At 56.7% G+C, this 22,857-nt stretch overlaps 2 protein-coding genes and 1 pseudogene across 8 annotated transcripts in view; 1 reads left to right on the top strand and 2 right to left on the bottom strand.

Annotated features, from left to right (window-relative positions):
• GNG7 (G protein subunit gamma 7) overlaps positions 1-3,899 on the bottom strand; it is a 179,771-nt gene extending 175,872 nt beyond the window's left edge. For 6 of the 7 annotated variants that reach the window (XR_013531230.1, XM_035283582.3, XM_054250167.2 and 3 more), the window contains exon 1: positions 3,851-3,899. The gene's annotated coding sequence lies outside the window, so the exon portion shown is untranslated. Of the gene's footprint in view, positions 1-3,700 lie in introns of all 7 variants that reach the window. The other variant, XM_078361458.1, reaches the window with a different exon arrangement.
• Positions 3,900-10,218: 6,319 nt separating this feature from the next.
• Positions 10,219-11,850, top strand: LOC100415084 (glyceraldehyde-3-phosphate dehydrogenase-like; annotated as a pseudogene).
• Positions 11,851-15,684: 3,834 nt separating this feature from the next.
• Positions 15,685-22,741, bottom strand: DIRAS1 (DIRAS family GTPase 1). The gene is made up of 2 exons (XM_035286941.3): positions 22,657-22,741; positions 15,685-19,289 (listed from the first exon to the last, which is right to left on the bottom strand). Exon 2 carries the CDS (start codon positions 19,218-19,220, stop codon positions 18,624-18,626), a length of 597 nt encoding a protein of 198 aa, XP_035142832.1. The 5' UTR covers positions 19,221-19,289; positions 22,657-22,741; the 3' UTR covers positions 15,685-18,623.
• Positions 22,742-22,857: the final 116 nt, after the last annotated feature.

Below are 22,857 nucleotides of genomic sequence, written 5' to 3' on the forward strand. Positions count from 1 at the left end.
TGAGTAGGCGTTTCTTCTTTTTTCTTTTTTTTTTTTTTTTTTGAGACGGAGTTTTGCTCTTGTTGCCCGGGCTGGAGCGCAGTGGCGCGATCTCGGCTCACGGCAACCCTCGCCTCCCGGGTTCGAGAGATTCTCCTGCCTCAGCCTCCTAAGTAGCTGGGATTACAGGCACGCGCCACCGTGCAGGACAAACGTAGGTATTTCTAACGGTTTCTGAAAGCAGTGACACCTTGCTTCTCCCTCCCCAAGCAATAGCACTAAATGACTTAAGAACAATCCCCAATTCTGAACAGCCCCACTTTCTGCACATCAAAGGGGAGGTGAGGTTTTTCTGGTTTTTTTTGAGACAGAGTCTCTGCCACCCAGGCTGGAGCGCAGTGGCCCGATCTCCGCTCACTGCAATCTCCAACTCCTGGATTCAAGCAATTCTTCTGCCTCAGCCTCCCAAGTAGCTCGGACTACAGGTGCTCGCCAACGCGTCCAGCTAATTTTTGTATTTTTTAGTAGAGATGGGGTTTCACCATATTAGCCAGGCTGGTCTCAAACTCCTGACCTCAAGTGATCCACCCACTTCGGCCTCCCAGAGTGCTGGGATTACAGGCACCAGCCACCTCGCCCGGCCTGGATATGAGGTCTTTCAAGGAGAATATACATCCGTCTTGTTTATAACAAGGGTGCCCCACTGGAGTGTTTCTGTCCCCACCAGACACTGGGTGATGTCTGGTGACAGCTGTGTTTGTCACAATGTGGGGAGCTCCTGGCATGCAGTAGTGGAGGCCAGAGACGCTGCTGAGCACTGCAGGGTTGCAGGGTCCAGAAGGCCCCACCCCAGAGAACGACCGGACCCCAAATGTCCACAGCGCTGGGATGGAGACACCCAAATCCATCCCATGAGCTCAAGGTGTAAACTCACCAATTTCGAGCGTGTCATCACAGCTTGATGTGGTTCCTCACCGGGTGCCCTAAATCCGAATGACCCAGGCAGCCTTCTCTTAAACAAGTGCACTTGTTCCCGATGAGCCTTGAGACTCTCCTGCCAGCAGGTGTGCACAGAGCCTTCTTCCTTTTCAGTTTTTTACTCACTTTTAATACGATGGAGACAGGCCGGGCGTGGTGGCTCACGCCTGTCATCCCAGCACTTTTGAAGGCCGAGGCAGGTGGAGCACCTGAGGTCAGGAATTCGAGACCAGCGTGGCCAACATGGGGAAACCTTGTCTCTACTAAAAATACAAAAGTTAGCCGGGCTTAGTGGTGCACACCTGTAGTCCCAGCTACTTGGGAGGTGGAGGCAGAGAAATCACTTTAACCTGGGAAGCGGAGGTTGCAGTGAGCCGAGATCAGGCCACTGCACTCCAGCCTGGGCGACAGAGCGAGACTCTGTCTCAAAATAATCGTAATAGTAACAACAAGGAGACGTATTTTTGTTATTGTTGCACATTCTTTTTTTTAGACAGAGTCTCATTCTGTCTCCCAGACTGGAGTGCAGTGGCGCCATCTCGGCTCACCGCAATCTCTGCCTCCTGGGTTCAGGCAATTCTCCTGTCTCAGCCTCCTGAGTAGCTGGGATTACAGGCACCCGCCACCACGCCTGGCTAATTTTTGTATTTGAACTCCTGACCTCAGGTGATCCACCCGCCTCGGCCTCCCAAAGCGCTGGGATGACAGGCGTGAGCCACTGCGACCAGCCAAGCGGATTCTTTTTTAAAGCTTCTAGGGGTGACCCTGATGTGTGCGCATAGGTTGCAGGAGTAGAGTGAAGTTCCAGTCACCTCCTTTCCCCTCCTCTGTGACAACCCCGTCATTCCGCTCCTCCACCTCAAACCCACCCAGGAAAAAACTAGATTGAGTATGTGATGCTCCACGTTCCGGAGACCCCCACCAGTGCTAAGAAACACTCAGCGCATACGTTCTGTAATTCCACCCAAGAGGCACGTGCTACTGTTTTTATTATTCCGGCTTTGCGGGCGAGGAAACGGGGACTCCAAAAGTTGATGCAGCCCACCCAGCATGGAGACGCAGGGTCAGAACACACAGGCGCATCTCCCAGAGCCCCCCACACTCCATCAAGGCAGGGCCACAGCATCCCACGAGGAGAACAAGTCTGTGAACTTGGCATTTGCCTCGCTGACACCTAGCAACCGTGCGAAGACGCTTAGCTGGGGATCCGCTGCCTCTGTTCACCAAGCCTGTCTTCCACCACCCACCTCCCAGCCCCTAGCAACCCCCGTTCCCCAGGAAAAATCAAGTGCCACCCACGTCGCTCAATATCACCGTCCCAAAAACTCCCACTTCAGTTCCTGAAAAATCCAGTCCCCGACAGGAGACTTTCTCCTTCCTGAAGCATTCTCCTTGGCACCCTATATCCTAGAAATAAACCTCAAAAAGTATTCCCAACTCCCATCTCCTTCAGCTCACTGTTCCCGAGGGGTTCTGCCCGGTGCCCAGTTCTAGAGCAAACAATTAACATCTCCCCCAAAAGTAGAGGGGTGAGTCCTCTCCAAACTCCTTTCAGCTGGATCCCACCTGAGACACCCCCTCACCCCGTTTTCCTCCTTAGATGATACACCTGGGACCTTAACCCCTCATTCTCACCCTCCCACCCTAACTTCCTTCTCCCTGAAACCCCTCCAGTCCACACGCGCGCGAGCTCCCAGTTTCCCCTGATAGCCCCACATCCCTTCTGGAACAAGCCTGACCCCACCTGTATGCTGACCCAACTCTATCCTTCTGCCCCGTTGCAGCTAACCCTAACCCCTGGGCCATCAATCAACCCCCAACATCTCCACCAGCCACATTCCTCAGTCCTCTCCCCAGACAACCTCAGCCTCTAATTCCCTCTGCAGCCCCTTCTCCAACGACCCCACTTCAAACTCCATCCCCAGCCCCCTCCCCAGCTCCCTGCGACCCTCAACTCCACTCTCAGCTCCTTCTTCAAATAGGCTGCACCCTTGACTCAACCCGTTTCCCTCTCCAGACCCTCCCCAACCAACTCAGATTTCCAGTTCCTACAATTCCAGCCCCCTCCCCAGCTAACCTCGACCTGAGACTCCAGCCCCCTCCCCAGCAAACTCAAGACCTCCAATTCCACCCCAGCTCCTCCCAAGCAAACTCAAGACCTCCAATTCCACCCCAGCTCCTCCCAAGCAAACTCAAGACCTCCAATTCCACCCCAGCTCCTCCCTAGTTAACCTGGACCTGCAACTCCAGCCGCCTCCCCAGCTAAGTCAGACCTCCAATCCCACTCCAAGCCCCCTCCCCAGCTAACCTCGACCTAGGACTCCAGCCCCCTCCCCAGCAAACTCAAGACCTCCAATTCCACCCCAGCTCCCAAGCAAACTCAAGACCTCCAATTCCACCCCAGCTCCTCTCTAGTTAACCTGGACATGCAACTCCAGCGGCCTCCCCAGCTAACTCCGACCTCCTAACCCACCTCTAACACCCCCCCCTCAGCTAACCTCAACCTACCACTCCAGCCCCCTTCCCAGATAACTCAGACTTCCAAAATCACCCCAGCCCCCTCCTCAGCTAACTCAGACCTCCAGTCGCCCCTCCAGCCCCCACCAGCTAATCTGGACCTGCAACTCCGGCCCCCTCCCCAGCTAGCCCGGATTCCCAAGTGCAGTCTCAACCCCCAGCGCAGCCCCTCCCCAGCTAACCTCAACCCCCCAAGCGCAGCCCAGTCCCCAATTCCAGCCCCAACCTCCAAGTGAAGCGGGGGTCCCCAGCCCCCTCCTCAGCGGACCCCGACCCCCAACTCGGTCCGCAGCCAAATCGGAGCCGTCCCAGTTCCCTCTCCCGGTCGCCGGACGCGCCCTCGGCTCCTTCGGCTCGGATCGCGTGAGCTCCTTACCTGCGCTCGGGCCCCGCGGCCGCCTCTGCCCCGCCGCGCAGCCGAACCTGCCGCCCCGGCCCGCGAGCGCTCGCTCCCCTCTGCGGGGGCGGGGCCGACACTCGGGGGGCGGGCCCTGGCGTCCCGACACGACCAATCGCGAGCCCCGGCGGCGGGAGGCCGGAGCGGGGGCGGGGCGCGGGGCAGGCAGCGGGGTAGGCTGCGCTCAGGCGAGCGGGGCGGGGCTCCGGGCGCGGGCGGGGCCGAGGGCGGGGCGAGGAGCGCCTTTCCCGGGGTGACTTCGTGACGTCAAGGAGGCGCGAGGCGTTTCGCGAGTTCGAATCCCGCGCTCGGGGAGCGGGTGCAACTCCTGCACGCCAGGTCCGGGGTCTCATTCGCGGGGAAGAATGGCAGTGATTATCACTGCTGCGCCGGTTTCTTGAAGACCTTACAGACTCCCCCGCGTGGAACCCCTGCGTAAAGCCAGAAGGCACAATTACTACCCCGCTTTTACAGAGGTAGAAACTGGGCCTCAGCGAGGTGAGACCTAAGGCCGTTTGCCCAAGCCCGTCTCACATTTCCAAGGTTTTTCAGCTTCTGAACTCATGGGCCTGGATCTTAAAACACACATTCTTGGGCCTCAACCGAGATGAAATGAATAGGGAACTGGACCCCGGAATCGGCGTTTTGTTTTGCTTTTGTCTTGTTTTTGAGACAGGGGCTCGCTCAGTTGCCAGGATGGAGTGGTGCGACCACAGCTCACTGCAGCTTTGAACTCCCAGGCTCAAGCAGTCCTTCTGCCTCAGCCTCCCGGGTAGGTGGGGCCACAGGCTCACACCACCACACCTGGCTAACTTTTTTTTTTTTTTTGAGATGGATACTTGCTCTGTCTCCCAGGCTGGAGTGCCGTGGCCCGATCTCGGCTCACTGCAACCTCCATCTCCCAAGTTCAAGTGATTCTTCTGCCTCAGCCTCCCAGGTAGCTGGAACTACAGGTGCCCGCCACCACACCCTGCTAATTTTTGTATTATTAGTAGAGACGGAATTTCACCATTTTGGCCAGGCTGGTCTTGAACTCCTGACCTCAGGTGATCCACTGACCTCAGCTCCCAAAGTGCTAGGATTACAGGTGTGAACCACTGTGCCCAACCCTGACTAATTTTTTTAAGAGATGGGGTCTGGCCAGGCACTGTGGCTCACGCCTGTAATCCCAGCACTTTGGGAGGCTGAGTCGGGCAGATCATTTGCGTTTAGGAGTTCAAGACCAGCCTGACCAACATGGTGAAACCCTGTCTCTACTAAAAATACAAAAAACTTAGCCAGTCGTGGTGGTGCATGCCTGCAGACCGAGCTACTCAGGAGACTGAGGCAGGAGAATTGCTTGAACCAGGGAGAAAGAGGTTGCAGTGACCAGAAATCGTGCCACTGCACTCCAGCCTGGGAGACAGAGCCAGACTCCATCTCAAAAAAAAGAGAGAGAGAGAGAGAGAAAGGGTCTTGCTATGTTGCCCAGGCTGGTCTTGAATTCCTGGGCTCAAGTGATCCTCCCGCCTCTGCCTCCCAAAACGCTGGGTTCACAGGCCTGGCATCTGCATTTTTCACAAGCTCCCTTGGGGATATTGGTAAACACTTGCTACGCCTCCAAAAGCAGCACACAGCCCTGGAAGGAAGATGGAGCCACCATATTCGGTGATCTCAGGGACTCTGTCCAATGCTGACACTGCGTCCTCACCGCCCCACCTGGGCCCTGTGATTGGAGCTGCTGGCTGGGATCCAAGATAAACTTCCCCAGGGCTCCTGTCATCCCGCCGGGAACCTCCCTGCTCAAGCTCTGGGCTCCAGTGAACTGCCCTGCGGGGCACAGAGAAACCTCCGTCTCCCAGCCTGCTCTCCCCCACGCTCTCCCCAGCTGACATCCCCCCAGGAGAAATGACTGTCTAAATAGAGCTTGAGAAGAGCACGGTGGCTCACGACTGTATTCCCAACACTTTGGGAGGCTGAACCAAGAGGATCACTTGAGCCCAGGAGTTCAAGACCAGCCAGGCAACATAATGAGACCCCCAACTGTACCAAAAAAAATGTAAAATATAGGCCGGGCGCGGTGGCTCATGCCTGTAATCCCAGAACTTTGGGAGGCCGAGGTGGGCGGATCATGAGGTCAGAAGATCGAGACCATCCTGGCCAACATGGTGAAACCCTGCCTCTACTAAAAATATTAAAAAATCAGCTGAGCCTGGTGGCCTCAGACCTATAGGCCTGTAGTACCAGGTACTTGGAAGGCTGAGGCAGGAAAATTGCTTGAACCTGGGAGGCAGAGGTTGTAGTGAGCTAAGATCATGCACTCCAGCCTGGGCGACAGAATGAGAATCCGTCTCAAAAAAAAATGTGTTATATACACAAGGGAATATTATTCAGCCATAACAAAGAATGAAATCCTGTCATTTGCAGCAAAATGGATGGATGGGACTAGAGGTCATCATGTTTAGTGAAAAAGTGAAATAACGGCCAGGCGCGGTGGCTCACACCTGTAATCCCAGCACTTTGGGAGGCTGAGGCGGGTGGATCACCTGAGGTCAGGGGTTCAAGACCAGCCTGACCAACGTCAGGAAACCCCATCTCTACTAAAAACACAAAAATTAGCCAGGCATGGTGGCGCATATCTGTAGTCCCAGCTACTTGGGAGGCTGAGGCGGGAAGGTCTTGCACCCAGGAGGCAGAGGTTGCAGTGAACTGAGATAGCACCATTATTCTCCAGCCTGGGCAACAGAACAAGACTCCGACTCAAAAAAAAACAAAAGTGAAATAATCCAAATACAGCATGGTGTCACTGCTACCTGGGAGCCAGAAGGTTGGTCTCATGGAGGTAGAGCATAGGATGCTCAGTAGCAGAGGCTGGGGAGGTTGTGGAGGTTGGCGGCGGGAAAGGAAAAGAGGTGAGTTGAGTGCAATCATTCAGTTAGACAGAACGAATACATTCTAATGTTTGATAGCAGAATACAGCGACTAGTTAGCAACAATGTATTGTATATTTCAGAATAGTTAGAGGAAGGTGGCTCACGCCTGTAATCCCAACACTTTGGGTAGCCAAGGCAGGAGAATTCCCAGAGGGCAGGAGTTCGAGACCAGCCTGGGAAACATAGCAAGACTTCATCTCTATTTAATCAAAATTGTTTTAAATTAAAAAAAAAAAAAGCTACAAGAGAGACCTTGAAATGTTCCCAACATATAGAAATAAGAAATAGTCTGTTATGAACCCTCCAAATACGCTAACATGACCGTTATAGATTGTATTTGTGTAACGAGCATCGCACGTATCCTGTACATATGCACAAATACTTGTAACAATTTTGCAAAAGTGTCATGTGAAACCACGCTGGAGACTAAGGCAAATGGAAAAGTGGGCATATCCCCAGAGACATATTTTCACGTATCTTTTCCCAACAATTTCCTTTTTTTTTTTTTTTTTAACTATTTTTTGAGACAGAGTCTTTCTCACCCAGGCTGGAGTGCAGGGGCGCAATCTTAGCTCACCGCAACCTCCGCCTCCTGGGTTCAGGCAATTCTCCTGCCTCAGCCTCCTGAGTAGCTGGGACTACAGGCACCCAGCACCACACCTAGCTAAGTTTTGTGGGTTTTTTTTTTTTTTTTGAGACGGAGTTTCGCTCTTGTTACCCAGGCTGGAGTGCAATGGCGCGATCTCGGCTCACCGCAACCTCCGCCTCCTGGGTTCAGGCAATTCTCCTGCCTCAGCCTCCTGAGTAGCTGGGATTACAGGCACGCGCCACCACGCCCAGCTAATTTTTTGTATTTTTAGTAGAGACAGGGTTTCACCATGTTGACCAGGATGGTCTCGATCTCTTGACCTCGTGATCCACCCGTCTCGGCCTCCCAAAGTGCTTGGATTACAGACGTGAGCCACCACGCCCGGCCCTGTGTTTTTTTTGAGACCCAAGTTTTGCTCTTGTTGCCCACAATGGAGTGCAATGGTGCTACCTCAGCTCACTGCAAACTCCACCTCCTGGGTTCAAGAGATTCTCTTGCCTCACCCTCCCAAGTAGCTGGGATTACAAGCATGCACCACCACACCTGGCTAATTTCGTATTTCTGGTAGACATGGGGTTTCTCCATGTTGGTCAGGCTAGTCTCGAACTCCCGACCTCAGGTGATCCACCCACCTTGACCTCCCAAAGTGCCAGGATTACAGGCGTGAGCCACCACACCTGGCCAATGTTTGTATTTTTAAAGAGGTGGAGTTTCGCCCTGTTGCTCAGGCTGGTCTCGAACTCCCGACCTCAGGTGATCCACCCACCTTGACCTCCCAAAGTGCTGGAATTATAGGCGTGAACCACTGGGCCTGGCCCCTTGTTTTTGTTTTTTGGGTTTTCATTGTTGTTGATGATATTTAGAGACACGTGTCACTCTTTCGCCAGGCTGGAGTGCAGTGGCCGGATGTCAGCTCACCGCAACCTCCACCTCCCAGTTCAAGCAATTCTCCTGCCTCAGCCTCCTAAGTAGCCGGGATTACAGGTACCCAGCACCACGCCTGGCTAATTTTTGTGTTTTTAGTAGAGATGGGGTTTCACCATGTTGGTCAGGCTGGTCTCAAACTCCTTACCTCGTGATCCGCCTGCCTTGACCTCCCAAAATGCTGGGATTACAGGCGTGATCAGTGAGTTATGTATTTTTTAATGTTTTTTTTTTTTGAGATGGAGTCTTGCTAGGTAGCCCAGGCTGGTTTTGAACTCCTGGGCTTAAGTAATCCCTCTGCCTCAGCCTCCTAAAGTGCTGGGATTCCAGGCATGAGCCTGCATTTTTTTTTTCTTTTTTTTTTTTTTGAGACAGAGTCTCACTCTTTTGCCTGGCTGGAGTGCAGTAGCATGGTCTGGGCTCACTGCAACCTCTGGTTCCCAGGTTCAAGCAATCCTCCTGCCTCAGCCTCCCAAATAGCAGAGACTACAGGCACGCACCATCATGCCCAGCTAACCTTTTGTATTTTTAGTAAAGACAGGGTTTAACCATGTTGGCCGGGATGGTCTCAATCACTTGACCTTGTGATCTGCCCACCTCAGCCTCCCAAAGTGCTGGGATTACAGGCGTGAGCCACCGCGCCTGGCCAAGCCTGTATTTTTTTTTTTTTTTTTTTTTTTTGAGACGGAGTTGCGCTCTTGTTACCCAGGCTGGAGTGCAATGGCACGATCTCGGCTCACCGCAATCTCTGCCTTCTGGGTTCAGGCAATTCTCCTACCTCAGCCTCCCGAGTAGCTGGGATTACAGGCACGCGCCACCATGCCCAGCTAATTTTTATATTTTTAGTAGAGACGGGGTTTCACCATGTTGACCGGGATGGTCTCAATCTCTTGACCTCGTGATCCACCCGCCTCGGCCTCCCAAAGTGCTGGATTACAGGCGTGAGCCACCGCGCCCGGCCTCTGTATTTTTTTAATGGTTAACATTTTTCCAAAACACTAGAGCAGTTGAAAGTATTCAAGAATTGAACAAATGTTGAATTCAAACTCATAATGTCATGTATCTTTTTACAATGTCGTAACTCAGTTTCTTTATGTCCAAATAGACTTTATTATAATTTCACTGTCCTAGTTTTAGTAGAAACAAATTCTACTAAATCATCAGTCATATTTTTCAAAATCAATTTCTGGAAGACAATCCACCACTAAAAATGCATACACATGTATAACATGATGGGCCGGGCGCGGTGGCTCACGCCTGTAATCCCAGCACTTTGGGAGGGTAAGGTAGGTGGGTCATTTGAGGTCAGAAGTTCAAGATCAGTCTGGCCAACATGGTGAAAACCCGTCTCTACTAAAAATACAAAAATTAGCTGGGCATGGTGGCGCGCGCCTGTAATCCCAGCTACTCGGGAGGCTGAGGTGGGAGAATACCCTGAACCCAGGAGGTGGGGGTTGCAGTGAGCTGAGATCGCGCCATTGCACTCCAGCCTGGGTAACAAGAGCAAAACTCCGTCTCAAAAAAAAAAAAGAGAAGAAGACCAGCCTCACCAACATGGTGAAGCACCATCTCTACTAAAACTACAAAATTACCCCGGCGTGGTGGTGCACACCTGTAGTCCCAGCTACTCGGGAGGCTGAGGCAGAAGAATCACTTGAACCTGGGAGGTGGAGGTTGCAGTGAGCCGAGATCTCGCCATTGCACTCCAGCCTGGCTGACGGAGTTAGGAAAAGAACTGCATAGGCTCTGTGCTCCTGTTCGACAGACAGCCGCATCTTCTCTCCCGTCGCCAGCCACATGCCGGAGACACCACGGGGAAGGGGAAGGTGGGGGTCAACGGATTTGGTCGTCTTGGGCGCCTGGTCACCAGGGCTGCTTTTAACTCTGGTAAAGTGGATATTGTCGCCATCAGTGATCCCTTCATTGACCTAAACTACATGGTCTACATGTTCCAGTACGGTTCCACCCACGGCAAGTTCCACGGCACCGTCAAGACTGAGAACGGGAAGCTTGTCATCAGTGGAGATCCCATCACCGTCTTCCAGGAGCGAGTTCCCTCCAAAATCAAGTGGGGCGATGCTGACGCTGAGTACGAGGTGCAGTCCACTGGCATCTTCACCACCGTGGACAAGGCTGGGGCTCATTTGCGGGGGGGGAGCCAAAAGGGTCATCATATCTGCCCCCTCTGCTGATGTCCCCACGTTCGTGATGGGCGTGAACCGTGAGAAGTATGACAACAGCCTCGAGATCGTCAGCAACGCCTCCTGCACCACCAACTGCTTAGCGCCCCTGGCCAAGGTCATCCGTGACAACTTTGGTATCGTGGAAGGACTCGTGACCACCTGAGATGGTGGTCCACGCCATCACCATCCACACCATCACCATCCACGCCATCACCGTCCACGCCATCACCGTCCACGCCATCACCGTCCACGGCTCCACGCCATCACCATCCACGCCATCACCGTCCACGCCATCACCATCCACACCATCACCGTCCACGCCATCACCGTCCACGCCATCACCATCCACACCATCACCGTCCACGCCATCACCGTCCACGGCTCCACGCCATCACCGTCCACGCCATCACCATCCACACCATCACCGTCCACGCCATCACCGTCCACGCCATCACCGTCCACGTCATCACCATCCACACCATCACCGTCCACGCCATCACCATCCACACCATCACCGTCCACGCCATCACCGTCCACGTCATCACCATCCACACCATCACCGTCCACGCCATCACCGTCCACGTCATCACCATCCACACCATCACCGTCCACGCCATCACCATCCACGCCATCCACACCATCACCATCCACGCCATCACCGTCCACGCCATCACCGTCCATGCCATCACCATCCACGCCATCACCATCCACGCCATCACCGTCCACGCCATCACCGTCCATGCCATCACCATCCACACCATCACCGTCCACGCCATCACCATCCACGCCATCACCATCCACGCCATCACCGTCCACGCCATCACCGTCCACGCCATCACTGCCACCCAGAAGACCGTGGATGGCCCCTCCGCGAAACTGTGGCGTGATGGCCGTGGGGCTCTCCAGAACATCATCCCTGCCTCTACTGGCGCTGCCAAGGCCATGGGCAAGGTCATCCTGAGCTGAACAGGAAGCTCACTGGCATGGCCTTCCGTGTCCCCACTGCCAACGTGTCAGTGGTGGACCTGAACTGCCGTCTAAAAAAACCTGCCAAATGTGATGACATCAGGAAGGTGTGAAGCAGGCGTCGGAGGGCCCCCCCAGGGCATCCTGGGCTACACTGAGCACCAGGTGGTGTCCTCGGACTTCAACAGCAACACCCATTCTTCCACCTTCGATGCTGGGGCTGGCATTGCCCTCAACGATCACTTCGTCAAGCTCATTTCCCGGTACGACAATGAATTTGGCTCAGCAACAGGGTGGTGGACCTCACGTCCCACGTGGCCTCCAAGGAGTGAGACCCCTGGACCACCAGCCCCAGCGAGAGCACGAGAGGAAGAGAGGCCCTCACTGCTGGGGAGTCCCTGCCACACCGAGTCCCCCACCACACCAAATTGCCCCTCCTCACAGTTTCCATGCAGACCCCTTGAAGAGGGAGGGGCCTGGGGAGCCCCACCTTGTCGTGTACCATCAATAAAGTCCCCTGTGCTCAGCCAAAAAAAAAAACCTGCATAAACCACACGCACATACTCACACACTCAGATGAGTGCTGGGGCTGGATGAAGGGTGCGTCGGACCTCTTTGCACCTTCCCGTGAATCAATAATTATTTATAAATAAGATATTTTAAAAATTGTATTTAAGACCCGGAGCGGTGGCTCAAGCCTGTAATCCCAGCACTTTGGGAGGCTGAGGCAGGCAGATCATCTGAGGTCAGGAGTTTGACCTCGACAACATGGTGAAACCCCGTCTCTACTAAAAATACTAAAAAAATTAGCTGGGCGTGGTCGTGGGCACCTGGAATCCCACCTACTTGGGAGGCTGAGGCAAGAGAATCACTTGAACCACAGAAGCGGAGGTTGCAATGAGCTGAGATCCTGCCACTGCACTCCAGCCTGGGTGACAAGAGCAAGACTTCGTCTCAAAAAACAAGCAAAAAACGACAATTAGCCAGGTGTGGTGGTATGCACCTGTCATTCCAGGTACACAGAAGGCTGAGGCAGGGGAATTGCTTGAACCCAGGAGGTGGAGGTTAGAGCAGAGATGGAACCACTGCACTCCAGCTTGGAGACAGAGCAAGACTCCATCTAAAAATAAAAATAATTTAGAAAAAGAGGGTATCTCAAAAGCCATGGTCACCTGGGGGCGTCCCAGGCAGGTGCCATGCTCCCTACAGCTGGAGCTGGGATTCCACCACCTTCACACCTGACCAGGAGGACATGTCACTCACCACGACCCTCTCCCGCCTCGTGGAATCCTGGCAAGCTGGACCCCAGCCACACATGCATGTTACACAGATGGGGACACTGAGGTCCTGTGCGTTCCTCCCTTTGTAAAAATAGGGCTGTTAGTGCCTTCTGACCTCCTCAGCCGGCTGCAGGAAATACACGGGGCAGCGGGGTCCCCCAGGTTTCTTGGGGGAGCCGCAGAGAGAAGGGCTGAAATGTTCTCTAACTCCCCGGCGTCCTCAAACTCTTCCCAGAGCGACCTTCAGCTTCACTGGCCACCCTCCCTCTCCTCCCTCCACTCCTGCCAGCCAGGCCTCACCTGTTCCTGCTCTGATGCCTTTGCTGGTCCCCCTGCTCAGTGCTCGGTCCCAGATCCCCTTGGGGCTGGCCTCGATTCGACACCAGCAAATCCGTCGGCTTCTGAGTCAGGTGGTCTCCGCAGAGGCCCAGGACTCCGAGCCTTGTAACCCTTTTTTTTTTTTTTTTTTTTTTGAGAAACAGTCTTGCTCTGTAGTCCAGGGTGAAGCGCTGGAATGCAGTGGCCCCATCTCGGTTCATTGCAACCTCCGCCTCCCAGGTTCAGGCAAGTCTCCTGCCTCAGCCTCCCGAGTAGCTGCGATTACAGGCACGCGCCACGACGTCCGCCTAATTTTTGTATTTTTAGTAGAGACGAGGTTTCACCATGTTGGTCAGGCCGGTCTCGAACTCCTGACCTCGTGATCCGCCCGCCTCAGCCTCCCAGAGTGCTGGGATTACAGGCGTGAGCCACCGCGCCCGGCCTTCGTTTTTTTCTGTTGCTGTTCTTTTGAGACAGGGTCACTTTCGTGATGCAGGTTTATCTTCTGTGCGGGGACCACGTGTCTGAAATGATTCGATCCACTTCCTCCTAGAGGGTCATCGTTCCAGCCGGTTATAAGCTCTGAGCGGGCAGGGACTCGGGGCTGGTGTCTGTCACTTCTGTGTCCCCAGCCTCGGGGCAGGCCGGGCATACAGCAGAGCCTCTTACCTACTGGTGGAATGAATGAATGAGCCCAGGAACACATGAATGAATGAATGGTGTCTCAGTTCTTCCTTCCACTCTGCGCCTGAACAAGGTCTTCCCTTTTTGGCTCAGACCTCTGATCCAGCCTGCTCTGCGCTGGGGGGTTTGGCTCCGTGTCCCCACCCAAATCTCATGTTGAATTGTGGTCCCGTGTTGGAGGAGGTACCTGGTGGGAGGCGGCTGGATCATGACCATGGATCCCTCACGAACGGTTCAGCGCCACCCCTCAGTCCTGTCTCGTGATAGAGTTCTCGCGATATCCCCTTGATCCCTCATGAATGGTTCAGCGCCACCCCAGTCCTGTCTCGTGATAGAGTTCTCGCGATATCCCTTGATCCCTCACGAATGGTTCAGCGTCACCCCTCAGTCCTGTCTCGTGATACAGTTCTCGCGATATCCCCTTGATCCCTCGCTAATGGTTCAGCGTCACCCCTCAGTCCTGTCTCGTGATAGAGTTCTCGCGATATCCCCTTGATCCCTCGCTAATGGTTCAGCGCCACCCCTCAGTCCTGTCTCGTGATAGAGTTCTCGCGATATCCCCTTGATCCCTCACTAATGGTTCAGCGCCACCCCTCAGTCCTGTCTCGTGATAGAGTTCTCGCGATATCCCGTCGATCCCTCACAAATGGTTCAGCGCCACCCCTCAGTCCTGTCTCGTGATAGAGTTCTCGCGAGATCCCGTTGTTTTAAAGTGTGTGGCTCCTCCTCCCACCCCAGTGCTCCTGCTCCAGCCGAGTCACGTGCCTGCTCCCTCCTGTCTTCTGTCGTGACCGTAACTCTCCTGCGGCTGCCCTGCTTCTCATACAGGCTGGGGAACCATGAAACAATTAAATTAAACCGATTAAACCTCTTTTCTCTATCAATTACCTGTCTCAGATATTATTATTATTATTAGAGTTTCGCTCTTGTCGCCCAGACTGGAGTGCAATGGCGAGGTCTCTGTTTACTGCAACCTCCGCCTCCTGGACTCGAGCAGCTCTCCTGCCTCGGCCTCCCAAGTAGCTGGGATTACAGGCGTCTGCCACCACACCCGGCCAATGTTTGTATTGTTAGTAGAGATGGGGTTTTGCCATGTTAGCCAGGCTGGTCTCGAACCCCTGACCTCAGGTGATCCACCTGCTTCAGCCTCCCAAAGTGCTAGGATGACAGGCATGAGTCACTGAACCCAGTCTGGGTATTTCTTTATAGCGTTTTGAGAATGGACGAATACAGTCCCCTCTGCCCCACAGCACTGGGCCCTGCAAGGAAATTGCCCAAGTTCACACAAAGTCCAGCTGTGAGGAGGTCCCCAGCTAATGCACGCAGAGTGAATCTGGAAACTGAGGCCCTAAAAAGAAGCCAAACAAGAAATCTCCAGGCACAGTCCCAGATGGAACCTGCCTCACCTCCCGTGCTGCATGTCCTCACCCGCCCCCTCCACCTCCCCACCACCATCCCATCCCTCACCTCCTCCACCCTCCATCCCGTCCCTCACGTCCTCCACCCGTCACCTCCTCCACCCTCCAACCCGTCCCTCACCTCCTCCACCCTCCATCCCATCCTCATGTCCTCCACCTGTCTCCTCCTCCACCCCCATCCCGTCCCTCACCTCCTCCACCCTCCATCCCATCCCTCACGTCCTCACCCATCACCTCCTCCACCCTCCATCCCATCCCTCACGTCCTCACCCATCACCTCCTCCACCCTCCATCCCATCCCTCACATCCTCACCCATCACCTCCTCCACCCTCCATCCCATCCCTCACGTCCTCACCCATCACCTCCTCCACCCTCCATCCCATCCCTCACGTCCTCACCCATCACCTCCTCACCCTCCATCCCATCCCTCACCTCCTCCACCCTCCATCCCCATCCTGCACCTCCCCACCCTTCTGGATCCTTTGCAGCTGGTGAGCTGACACCCCACCCGCACCACAGAGACAGGGCGCCACGCTGCTGGGGAACGCAGGATCCACTTCTTTATTGCAGAAAGACTATGTCCAGAGCAAAGGCTACACAGACCCCATGATGGGGGGTGGGGGCACCCACATGCAGGGGGAGAGGGGGCAGGGGCGGGTCACATCAAGCGTGGCCTGGCACAGTCCCCAGCACCAGGGATGCCCAGGCAGGACGGGCCAGCGGCCAGGGCAGGCTCGGACACCCCTCCTATGGCAGATCCCCTCTCTCTCCAGGGTTGGGGCAGGGCCTGGGGTGGGAGAGGCCTAGAGGTGGGCAGGGCCCCAGGGAGATTGTGCTATCAGGGTGTGTCCCTGAGAAAGGGCCACAGACCCCTGCCCAGCCTCACTCTCTCCAGCACCTTCAGAGCCCAGAAGCCACTGCCAGGGCAAGAGAAGAGGCAACGTCAGCTGCTGGTGGGCCCTGGGCCAGCCCAGGTGTTGGGGGGACCCAGCTCTGCTCAGACACGATGCCAGCTCTTCCGGGAGCCCCGGTCCACGTGCTGGATAGCAACACACATGCACGCAGCCACACTCCCCCTCTGAGTGTGTCCAATAAACACTTGTTGAGTAAACACTCACATGAACACAGAGGAAGACAAACATGCTTGTACCAAGTCAGACATGAGCAATCTGTAACCTACATAGTCCCACCCGGACACATGACTACAGAGACACAGGTGTGCACGCTCTCTCTGTCTCTCTCTCCACAAAAGCACGTGCACACACACACACACACACACAGTTTCCTCACACACAATAAGACCAACACGTCCACCTCGCCTTCCCTGGCTGACTTACCTGCTGTGTTCTGAGCCCCACTGTGGAGAGACCCACGTGACACAGATCAAAAGGCAGCTTCCAGCCAACAGCCAGCAAGGAACTGAGATCTTCAGTCTTGCAACAGCGAGGAACTGATTGCTGCAACAACCACATGAGCTTGGAAGAAGCAGATCCTTCCCCAGTCAGGCCTTCAGGTGAGACCTCCGCCTGGCCCGTGCTTTGATTGCAGCCTCCTGAGATTCCCAAGTAGCAAACCTGCACCCAGGCTCTTGACCCACAGAATCTATGAGATGATAAATGTGTGTTGTTTCTGGTTGCTACGTCTGTGGTCATTTGTGGGGGGTTTTTTGTTTGTTTTTGAGAGGCAGAGTCTCACTCTGTCGCCCAGGCTGCGAGTGCAGTGACGCGATCTCAGCTCACCGCAACCTCCACCTCCTGGGTTCAAGCGATTCTCCTGCCTTAGCCTCCCGAGTAGCTGGGACTACAGGTGCGCACCACCACACCCAGCTAATTTTTGTATTTTTAGTAGAGACAGGTTTCACTGTGTTAGCCCGGATGGTTTTGACCTCCTAACCTAGTAATCCGCCTGTCTCAGCCTCCCAAAGTGCTGGGATTACAGGCATGAGCCAACAAGTCTGGCCAATTGTGGTCACTTGTTACACAGCAATAGCTGACTGATACAGATCTGGGACTGAAAGTCACATTGCTATAGAGTCATGTTGCTATAGAGTGGGACAGAGATTGTGTCCCTCAATCAGGACAAACACAGTTACAGGTAAATGCTCTCTCAGATGAGCCGTATCACCCACTCCCAAAAGTACAGTCACGCTCATACAGGCACAAAGAGTCACACAGACACATCACAAGTAGCCAGTCTTGTTGACAAGCACACACAGGTATCTACAACTACCCACTCCCTGTATACCCTACACCACTAGCGCACACAGGGAGTGCCCCAAAAACACACCATCCCGACAGACACACACAGGCGCACACGCAGATGCACTTAGATGCCAGCCACCCATCCACGCACCCCAGACTGCACAAATACACCGTTCCCCGTGTATGTCGGACACAGCCCTGTGGGGTCACATGAGTGTGGCCCCAGAACCTCACGGCTGCAGATACCCCCTGACTCCAGGACACCACCTTTCCGGGCGGGCCTGCTCTCTGGGGCACAGGTGGTGGGGAGGAAGTGGGCGGAGCAGACCTCTTTCCAGAGCCCCCTCGGATTCGGCTGATGTGGGGTCCTATCGGCTGTCCCCTCACGGGGGTGTCATTGATGTCTCTCTGGCCAGAGCCCCAGGCACCCCCTCCCGAGCACTCCAGGACGCCACCCACCACACGTCGCTAATGTCTCTGTCTCGGTGAAAGAGGCAGGTCCCCGGGTGGGCGGGGTCTGGGAAGCCCCTCCATGTCCACGGTGCCTCCCGGCAGGACAGTTGTGCTGCGACCGTGGCTGTGGCCCGTCCCAGGGGTGGGATTCGGAGCTGGCAGGGGCACTGCTGCAGGCCCTGTGGTTATTGCCTGGTGGCCTGAGGCCCATCCCGCGGGCCCCACATCCCCGGTGTGAGGACAGGGGAGAGGCGGGTGTTCTGGGACCGGAGGGGGGTGCAGGGCACAGGTCAGAGGTCACGAGGGGCTGGGTGGGCTTGGGTGTTTGTTAACACCAAATAGGAGGAGAAAGAAAAACAAATCTGAGGCTGATGTGACTTTGAACTTCCCCCTCCCCTGGAAGGTCACAGTGATCAAATGTGGGGGACTGGGACACGCATGTCTGGCTGGGGACACCCCAGGGAAAGAGATGGAGATGGGGAAACGCAGCCTCCTCCGGTCCCAGCGGGAACAAGGAGCTCCTCTGACCTGTTCCCCATCCTGTTTGCCCACCTGCAGGACAAGGGGGCCACCTCCGGCTCTCGGTTTTGGGGGTACAGACAGAACAGGAGGGTGCAGAAGAGAGAGCGGGGCAGGAAGAAGAGCCTCAGCCCTGCCTCGGGGCGGCCAGGGGCAGCGGAGAGGGGGCAGCCTCGGTTTCCCCAGCCGAGGTATCGGAGGAAGGATGAGAGAAGAGGAGGAGGCAGAAGAGGGTGTCGGGGGAGGCGGCGGGGGGAGGCCGGGACCGGTGGGGGTGGGCGGCGGGCAGGCGGGTGTTCCGGGCTCACATGAGGGTGCATTTGCCCTTGACGCGGTCTGTCCTCTTCTGCTTCCCGGAGCGCTTGCCGTCGATGTTGAGGCTCATGTTCCGGCGTGTCTCCAGCGTCAGCAGCTCCTGGAAGAGCTCCTTCACGTTGTAGTTCATCTTGGCCGAGGTCTCCATGAAGGCGCACTTCCACTCCTGGGCCACCGCCTGCGCCTCGCGCGTGTCCACCTCCCGCTGCGTCTCGTCGCACTTGTTGCCCACCAGCATCACGGGGATGTCCTCCACGCTGCCCTTGATCTGCACGATGAGCTTGTAGATGGGGCCCAGCTCCTCCAGCGACTGCTTGCTGGTCACGGAGAACACCAGGATGAAGGCATGGCCCTTGGAGATGGAGAGGCGCTGCATGGCCGGGAACTGGTGGCTGCCTGTGGTGTCTGTGATCTGCAGGGTGCACACGCTCTTGTCACAGCTGATCACCTGCCGGTAGGTGTCCTCGATGGTGGGGATGTAGGTGTCCCGGAACGTGCCCTTCACGAAGCGCAGCACCAGCGAGCTCTTGCCCACGCCGCCCGCCCCGAACACCACCACGCGGTAATCGTTGCTCTGCTCTGGCATCTTTCCCGCGGCAGGTGGGGGGCCGGGGCCGGGAGGGCTGGTGCCGGCTGCGAGAACCCCAGACCGAGCCTGTGCGGAGAGGAGGGTCAGACGTAAAAGGCCACCCAGCCTAGAGGGGACAGCCCCACACCCCCGGTAAGGGAGGAGGAGGACAGGGAGGCTTCTCAGAGGAGGTGGCCGCCATGCCTCCTGCGTCCCCGAAAAGGCCCATCTGCTCGCCGTGGCTGACTTTGCAGTTCTGTCCCACGGGCGGGCGCACAGCCAGCACCCTTCGCTTACTTCTCCCTGACAAAATCTGGGGCCTGAGCTTCCCTGGAGGACGCTGAGCCACAAGAGGCATGGGAGATGCCGGGAAGCCCACGAAACTCCTTCCCCAGGTGCGGGTGTCCCTTCCAGGCTGTGCTGGCTTCCCCCTCTCGCTGCACACCTGCCTGGCTCTGAGACCCTGCTGACCCGTCCTGCTGCCCCGAGCCTGTCTGCTGCCTGTCTCCACCAACCATGGGTCCCTGCTCGTCCCCCAACCTGGAGACAGCTAACCCTCATGAGAGCCACCCGTGGTGGGGTGTTTAAGATGCAGGTGTCAGGCCTGCAGCCCCAGCGTGACGAATATGACGAATTGGTCGGTCAGGGCTATAGCCCTGGGAACTCATATTTTATTTTATTCTTCTCATTTTTTTTATTTTTTTGAGACGGAGTTTCGCTCTTGTTACCCAGGCTGGAGTGCAATGGCGTGATCTCGGCTCACCGCGACCTCCGCCTCCCGGGTTCAGGCAATTCTCCTGCCTCAGCCTCCCGAGTAGCTGGGATTACAGGCACGCGCCACCATGCACAGCTAATTTTTGTATTTTTAGTAGAGACGGGGTTTCACCATGTTGACCGGGATGGTCTCGATCTCTTGACCTCGTGATCCACCCGCCTCGGCCTCCCAAAGTGCTGGGATTACAGGCGTGAGCCACCGCGCCCGGCCTCTTCTCATTTTTGTAAGACCAAGTCTCACACTGTCTCCCAGGCTGGAGTGCAGTGGCGCGATCTCGGCTCACCGCAACCTCCGCCTCCTGGGTTCAGGCAATTCTCCTGCCTCAGCCTCCTGAGTAGCTGGGATTACAGGCATGCGCCACCACGCCCAGCTAATTTTTGTATTCTTAGTAGAGACGGGGTTTCACCACCTTGGCCAGGATGGTCTTGATCTCCTGGCCTTGTGATCTGCGCGTTAGCCTCCCAAAGTGCTGGAATTACAGGCGTGAGCCACTATGCCCAGCTAATTTTTGTATTTTTAGTAGCGATGGGGTTTCACCATGGTGGCCAGGCTGGTCTTGAACTCCTGACCTCAGGTGATCCTCCTGCCTGGGTCTCCCAAAGTGCTGGGATTCTAGGCGTGAGCCACCATGTCCACCTGGAACTTGTATTTTTTCAACCTGCTCTCCCCTCCAAAAATGGGATCCTGAGGCTTAGAGTCCAATCCACAACTGGAAAATCAGGGCACTGATTCCCAATAGCAGCCCCAGGGAGGCAGGTCCCTGCAGCCCAGGTAGGACACCAGAATACAAAACTAGAAACTGAACAGGAAAATCCCCGCTCCCTAAAGTCTAAAACCAAACTATGGACTGGTGTGCCCTAGGACCCCCCCTCCCCGTTTAGGTCTGATGGATCCTTAGGAATAGCACTCCCTGGGAGGGGGGTCTTCTTAGACCCCTCTTGGGCTCAGAGAAGTCCAGCAGCCTCAGGAGGTCACACAGCACAGCGGATCCTGAAATGATGGAGGTGGGGGAATAACCCTGGGGGGAGGGCAAGTGGCTTTTCTCCAGAATCGATATCCTCCCCTCCCCTTCCTCCTGCTTCCAGTCTCTGGGGGGCGGGGGTCCCCCAGCAAGGTGTTCTACAGTGGGGGAGAAGGAGGCCCCAGTTTCTACCCGCTGCACTCGGGGAGGGTGCAGAGGTTGCCTGGGACTCAGCTGTTTGAACCTACACAGGCAAATTCAAGTCCCTAAGCCTCCGTTTTCTCTTCTGTGAAATGTGAGCCACTGTGGCGACAGGTAAGGGGACAAGATGGCGAGAGGCGTAGGCAGTGGCCGGTACAGCGGAGACCCCATCACTATTGTGATCACAATCGCTGTGCCAGTTGGTTGCAAAGGCACCTTCTGGATGATGGAGGGTAACAGATTTGCCAGAAAAAGCAAACAGGATGATGAAAGCCTCAGCTGACAGCCCGCGTTGTGATGAGCCAGGCAAACTTCTGGGCGCCTGGGCAATGCTAACTCATGTGATTGGCTGCCGGTTTGTGGACTCCATGCACGGTAATTCATTCGGAGGAGGCTGGGGGTGCTGGGGAGGGGAGGGAGGCGGCTGGCTCTGCAGACCCTGCCCTTTCCTGGGTGGGTGTCCCGAGAGGCAGGCGTCCTGCCATGCAGAGAGACGCCACCAAGACGGGCCTGGGGTCCTGATGGCCGTGGGCTCTGTGGCCCCAGACCCAGGCTTTGCCTTGCTGTGGACACTGAAGCTCCAGCCTAGTCAGCAGCACTGTCCTCCCCAGCAGCCCCGCTGGGTCTGGGATCCCTGACTTACACTCCAGAGCCCCAAAGCCCACGCCACCTCCACCTCCTCCCCCTCCTCCTGGGGGTTGCAGGTGGAGGGAGAGGGTCCTGGGCACCAAGGCAGGAGCCCGAGGGGCTGGCTCAAGGTCACAGGGCAGGGGGGTGGGGGCACACAGCGGGGCTGAAAGCCCACCTTGCTTGGTTACACTCCCGGTTTCCCACCTGTGCGGGGCAGCCCACCCCCCCAGACACCCAGGCTGGGCCAATCTACCCCGGCCCTGGCTCCTGGCCCGGCACGGAGTGGTGAGGGGAGAGGGCGGGGGTGTCAAAGCCAGCTCAGGGTCAGAAAAGCAGAGAGAGCCACGACCCAGGGATCTCTGGGGGGCACCCCGACCAAGGGTGGGGAGGGGGTGTCACCCACCACCGCCTGACCCCGGTGAAGGGTTTGATGGGGAAAGGGCCTGCTCTGGGGGGGCCGAGGGCGCAGAGGCACAGTGCGGGGCCAGCCCGGGGGCGCCCCTGGACTAACAGGACCTCCAAGGTGGGGAGGAGGAGCCCACCCGGGGAGGGGGCGCCGAGGGAGGGGCCTGGCTAGGCAGCGGGGCGGAGGGCTGAGCGGGTGACAGGAGGCCCTGCCGGGGGGGGGGAGGTGGGGGGTGGGGGGGGGAGCCGATGCGGAGAGGGGCGGCGGGGGGGCCTCGGCGGGGTCGGGGGGCTCCGGGTGGGGGAGGGGAGGCGGCGGGAGCTGTCCAAGGTGCGCCGCGGAGGGGCGGGCGGGATGGGGCGGGGAGGAACCGGCCCCGGGTCCCGGGAGGGTGCGGCCGGGACAAAGGAGGGGAGGACGGCCGGAGAGGGTGGGGGGGCTGCGCAGGGACCCCCGCCCCGCCCCGCCCCGGGCCGCCTACCTGGGCTCGCTGGTCCCTGCGGCGCCGCGGCCGCTGCTCCTGCCCGCTCCGGTGTCCGCTGGCGCCGCCGCCCCCCGCCCGAGCCGCCGCAGTCGCGCCCGCGCCGTCCCCGCCCCGCCGCGCTCCGCCCGCCCCGCCCCGCCCCGCCCCGCCCGGGGACCCGCGCCCACGGGTCCCGCGCAGCCACCCGGCCAAGGCCAC

This window comes from Callithrix jacchus, chromosome 22 (genome assembly GCF_049354715.1).
Source record: "Callithrix jacchus isolate 240 chromosome 22, calJac240_pri, whole genome shotgun sequence".
NCBI classification, from domain to species: domain Eukaryota; kingdom Metazoa; phylum Chordata; class Mammalia; order Primates; family Cebidae; genus Callithrix; species Callithrix jacchus.

Bases quoted from the DNA above. Each gene is read 5' to 3' on its own strand.
- DIRAS1 (XM_035286941.3), bottom strand. From the start codon at position 19,220: ATGCCAGAGCAGAGCAACGATTACCGCGTGGTGGTGTTCGGGGCGGGC.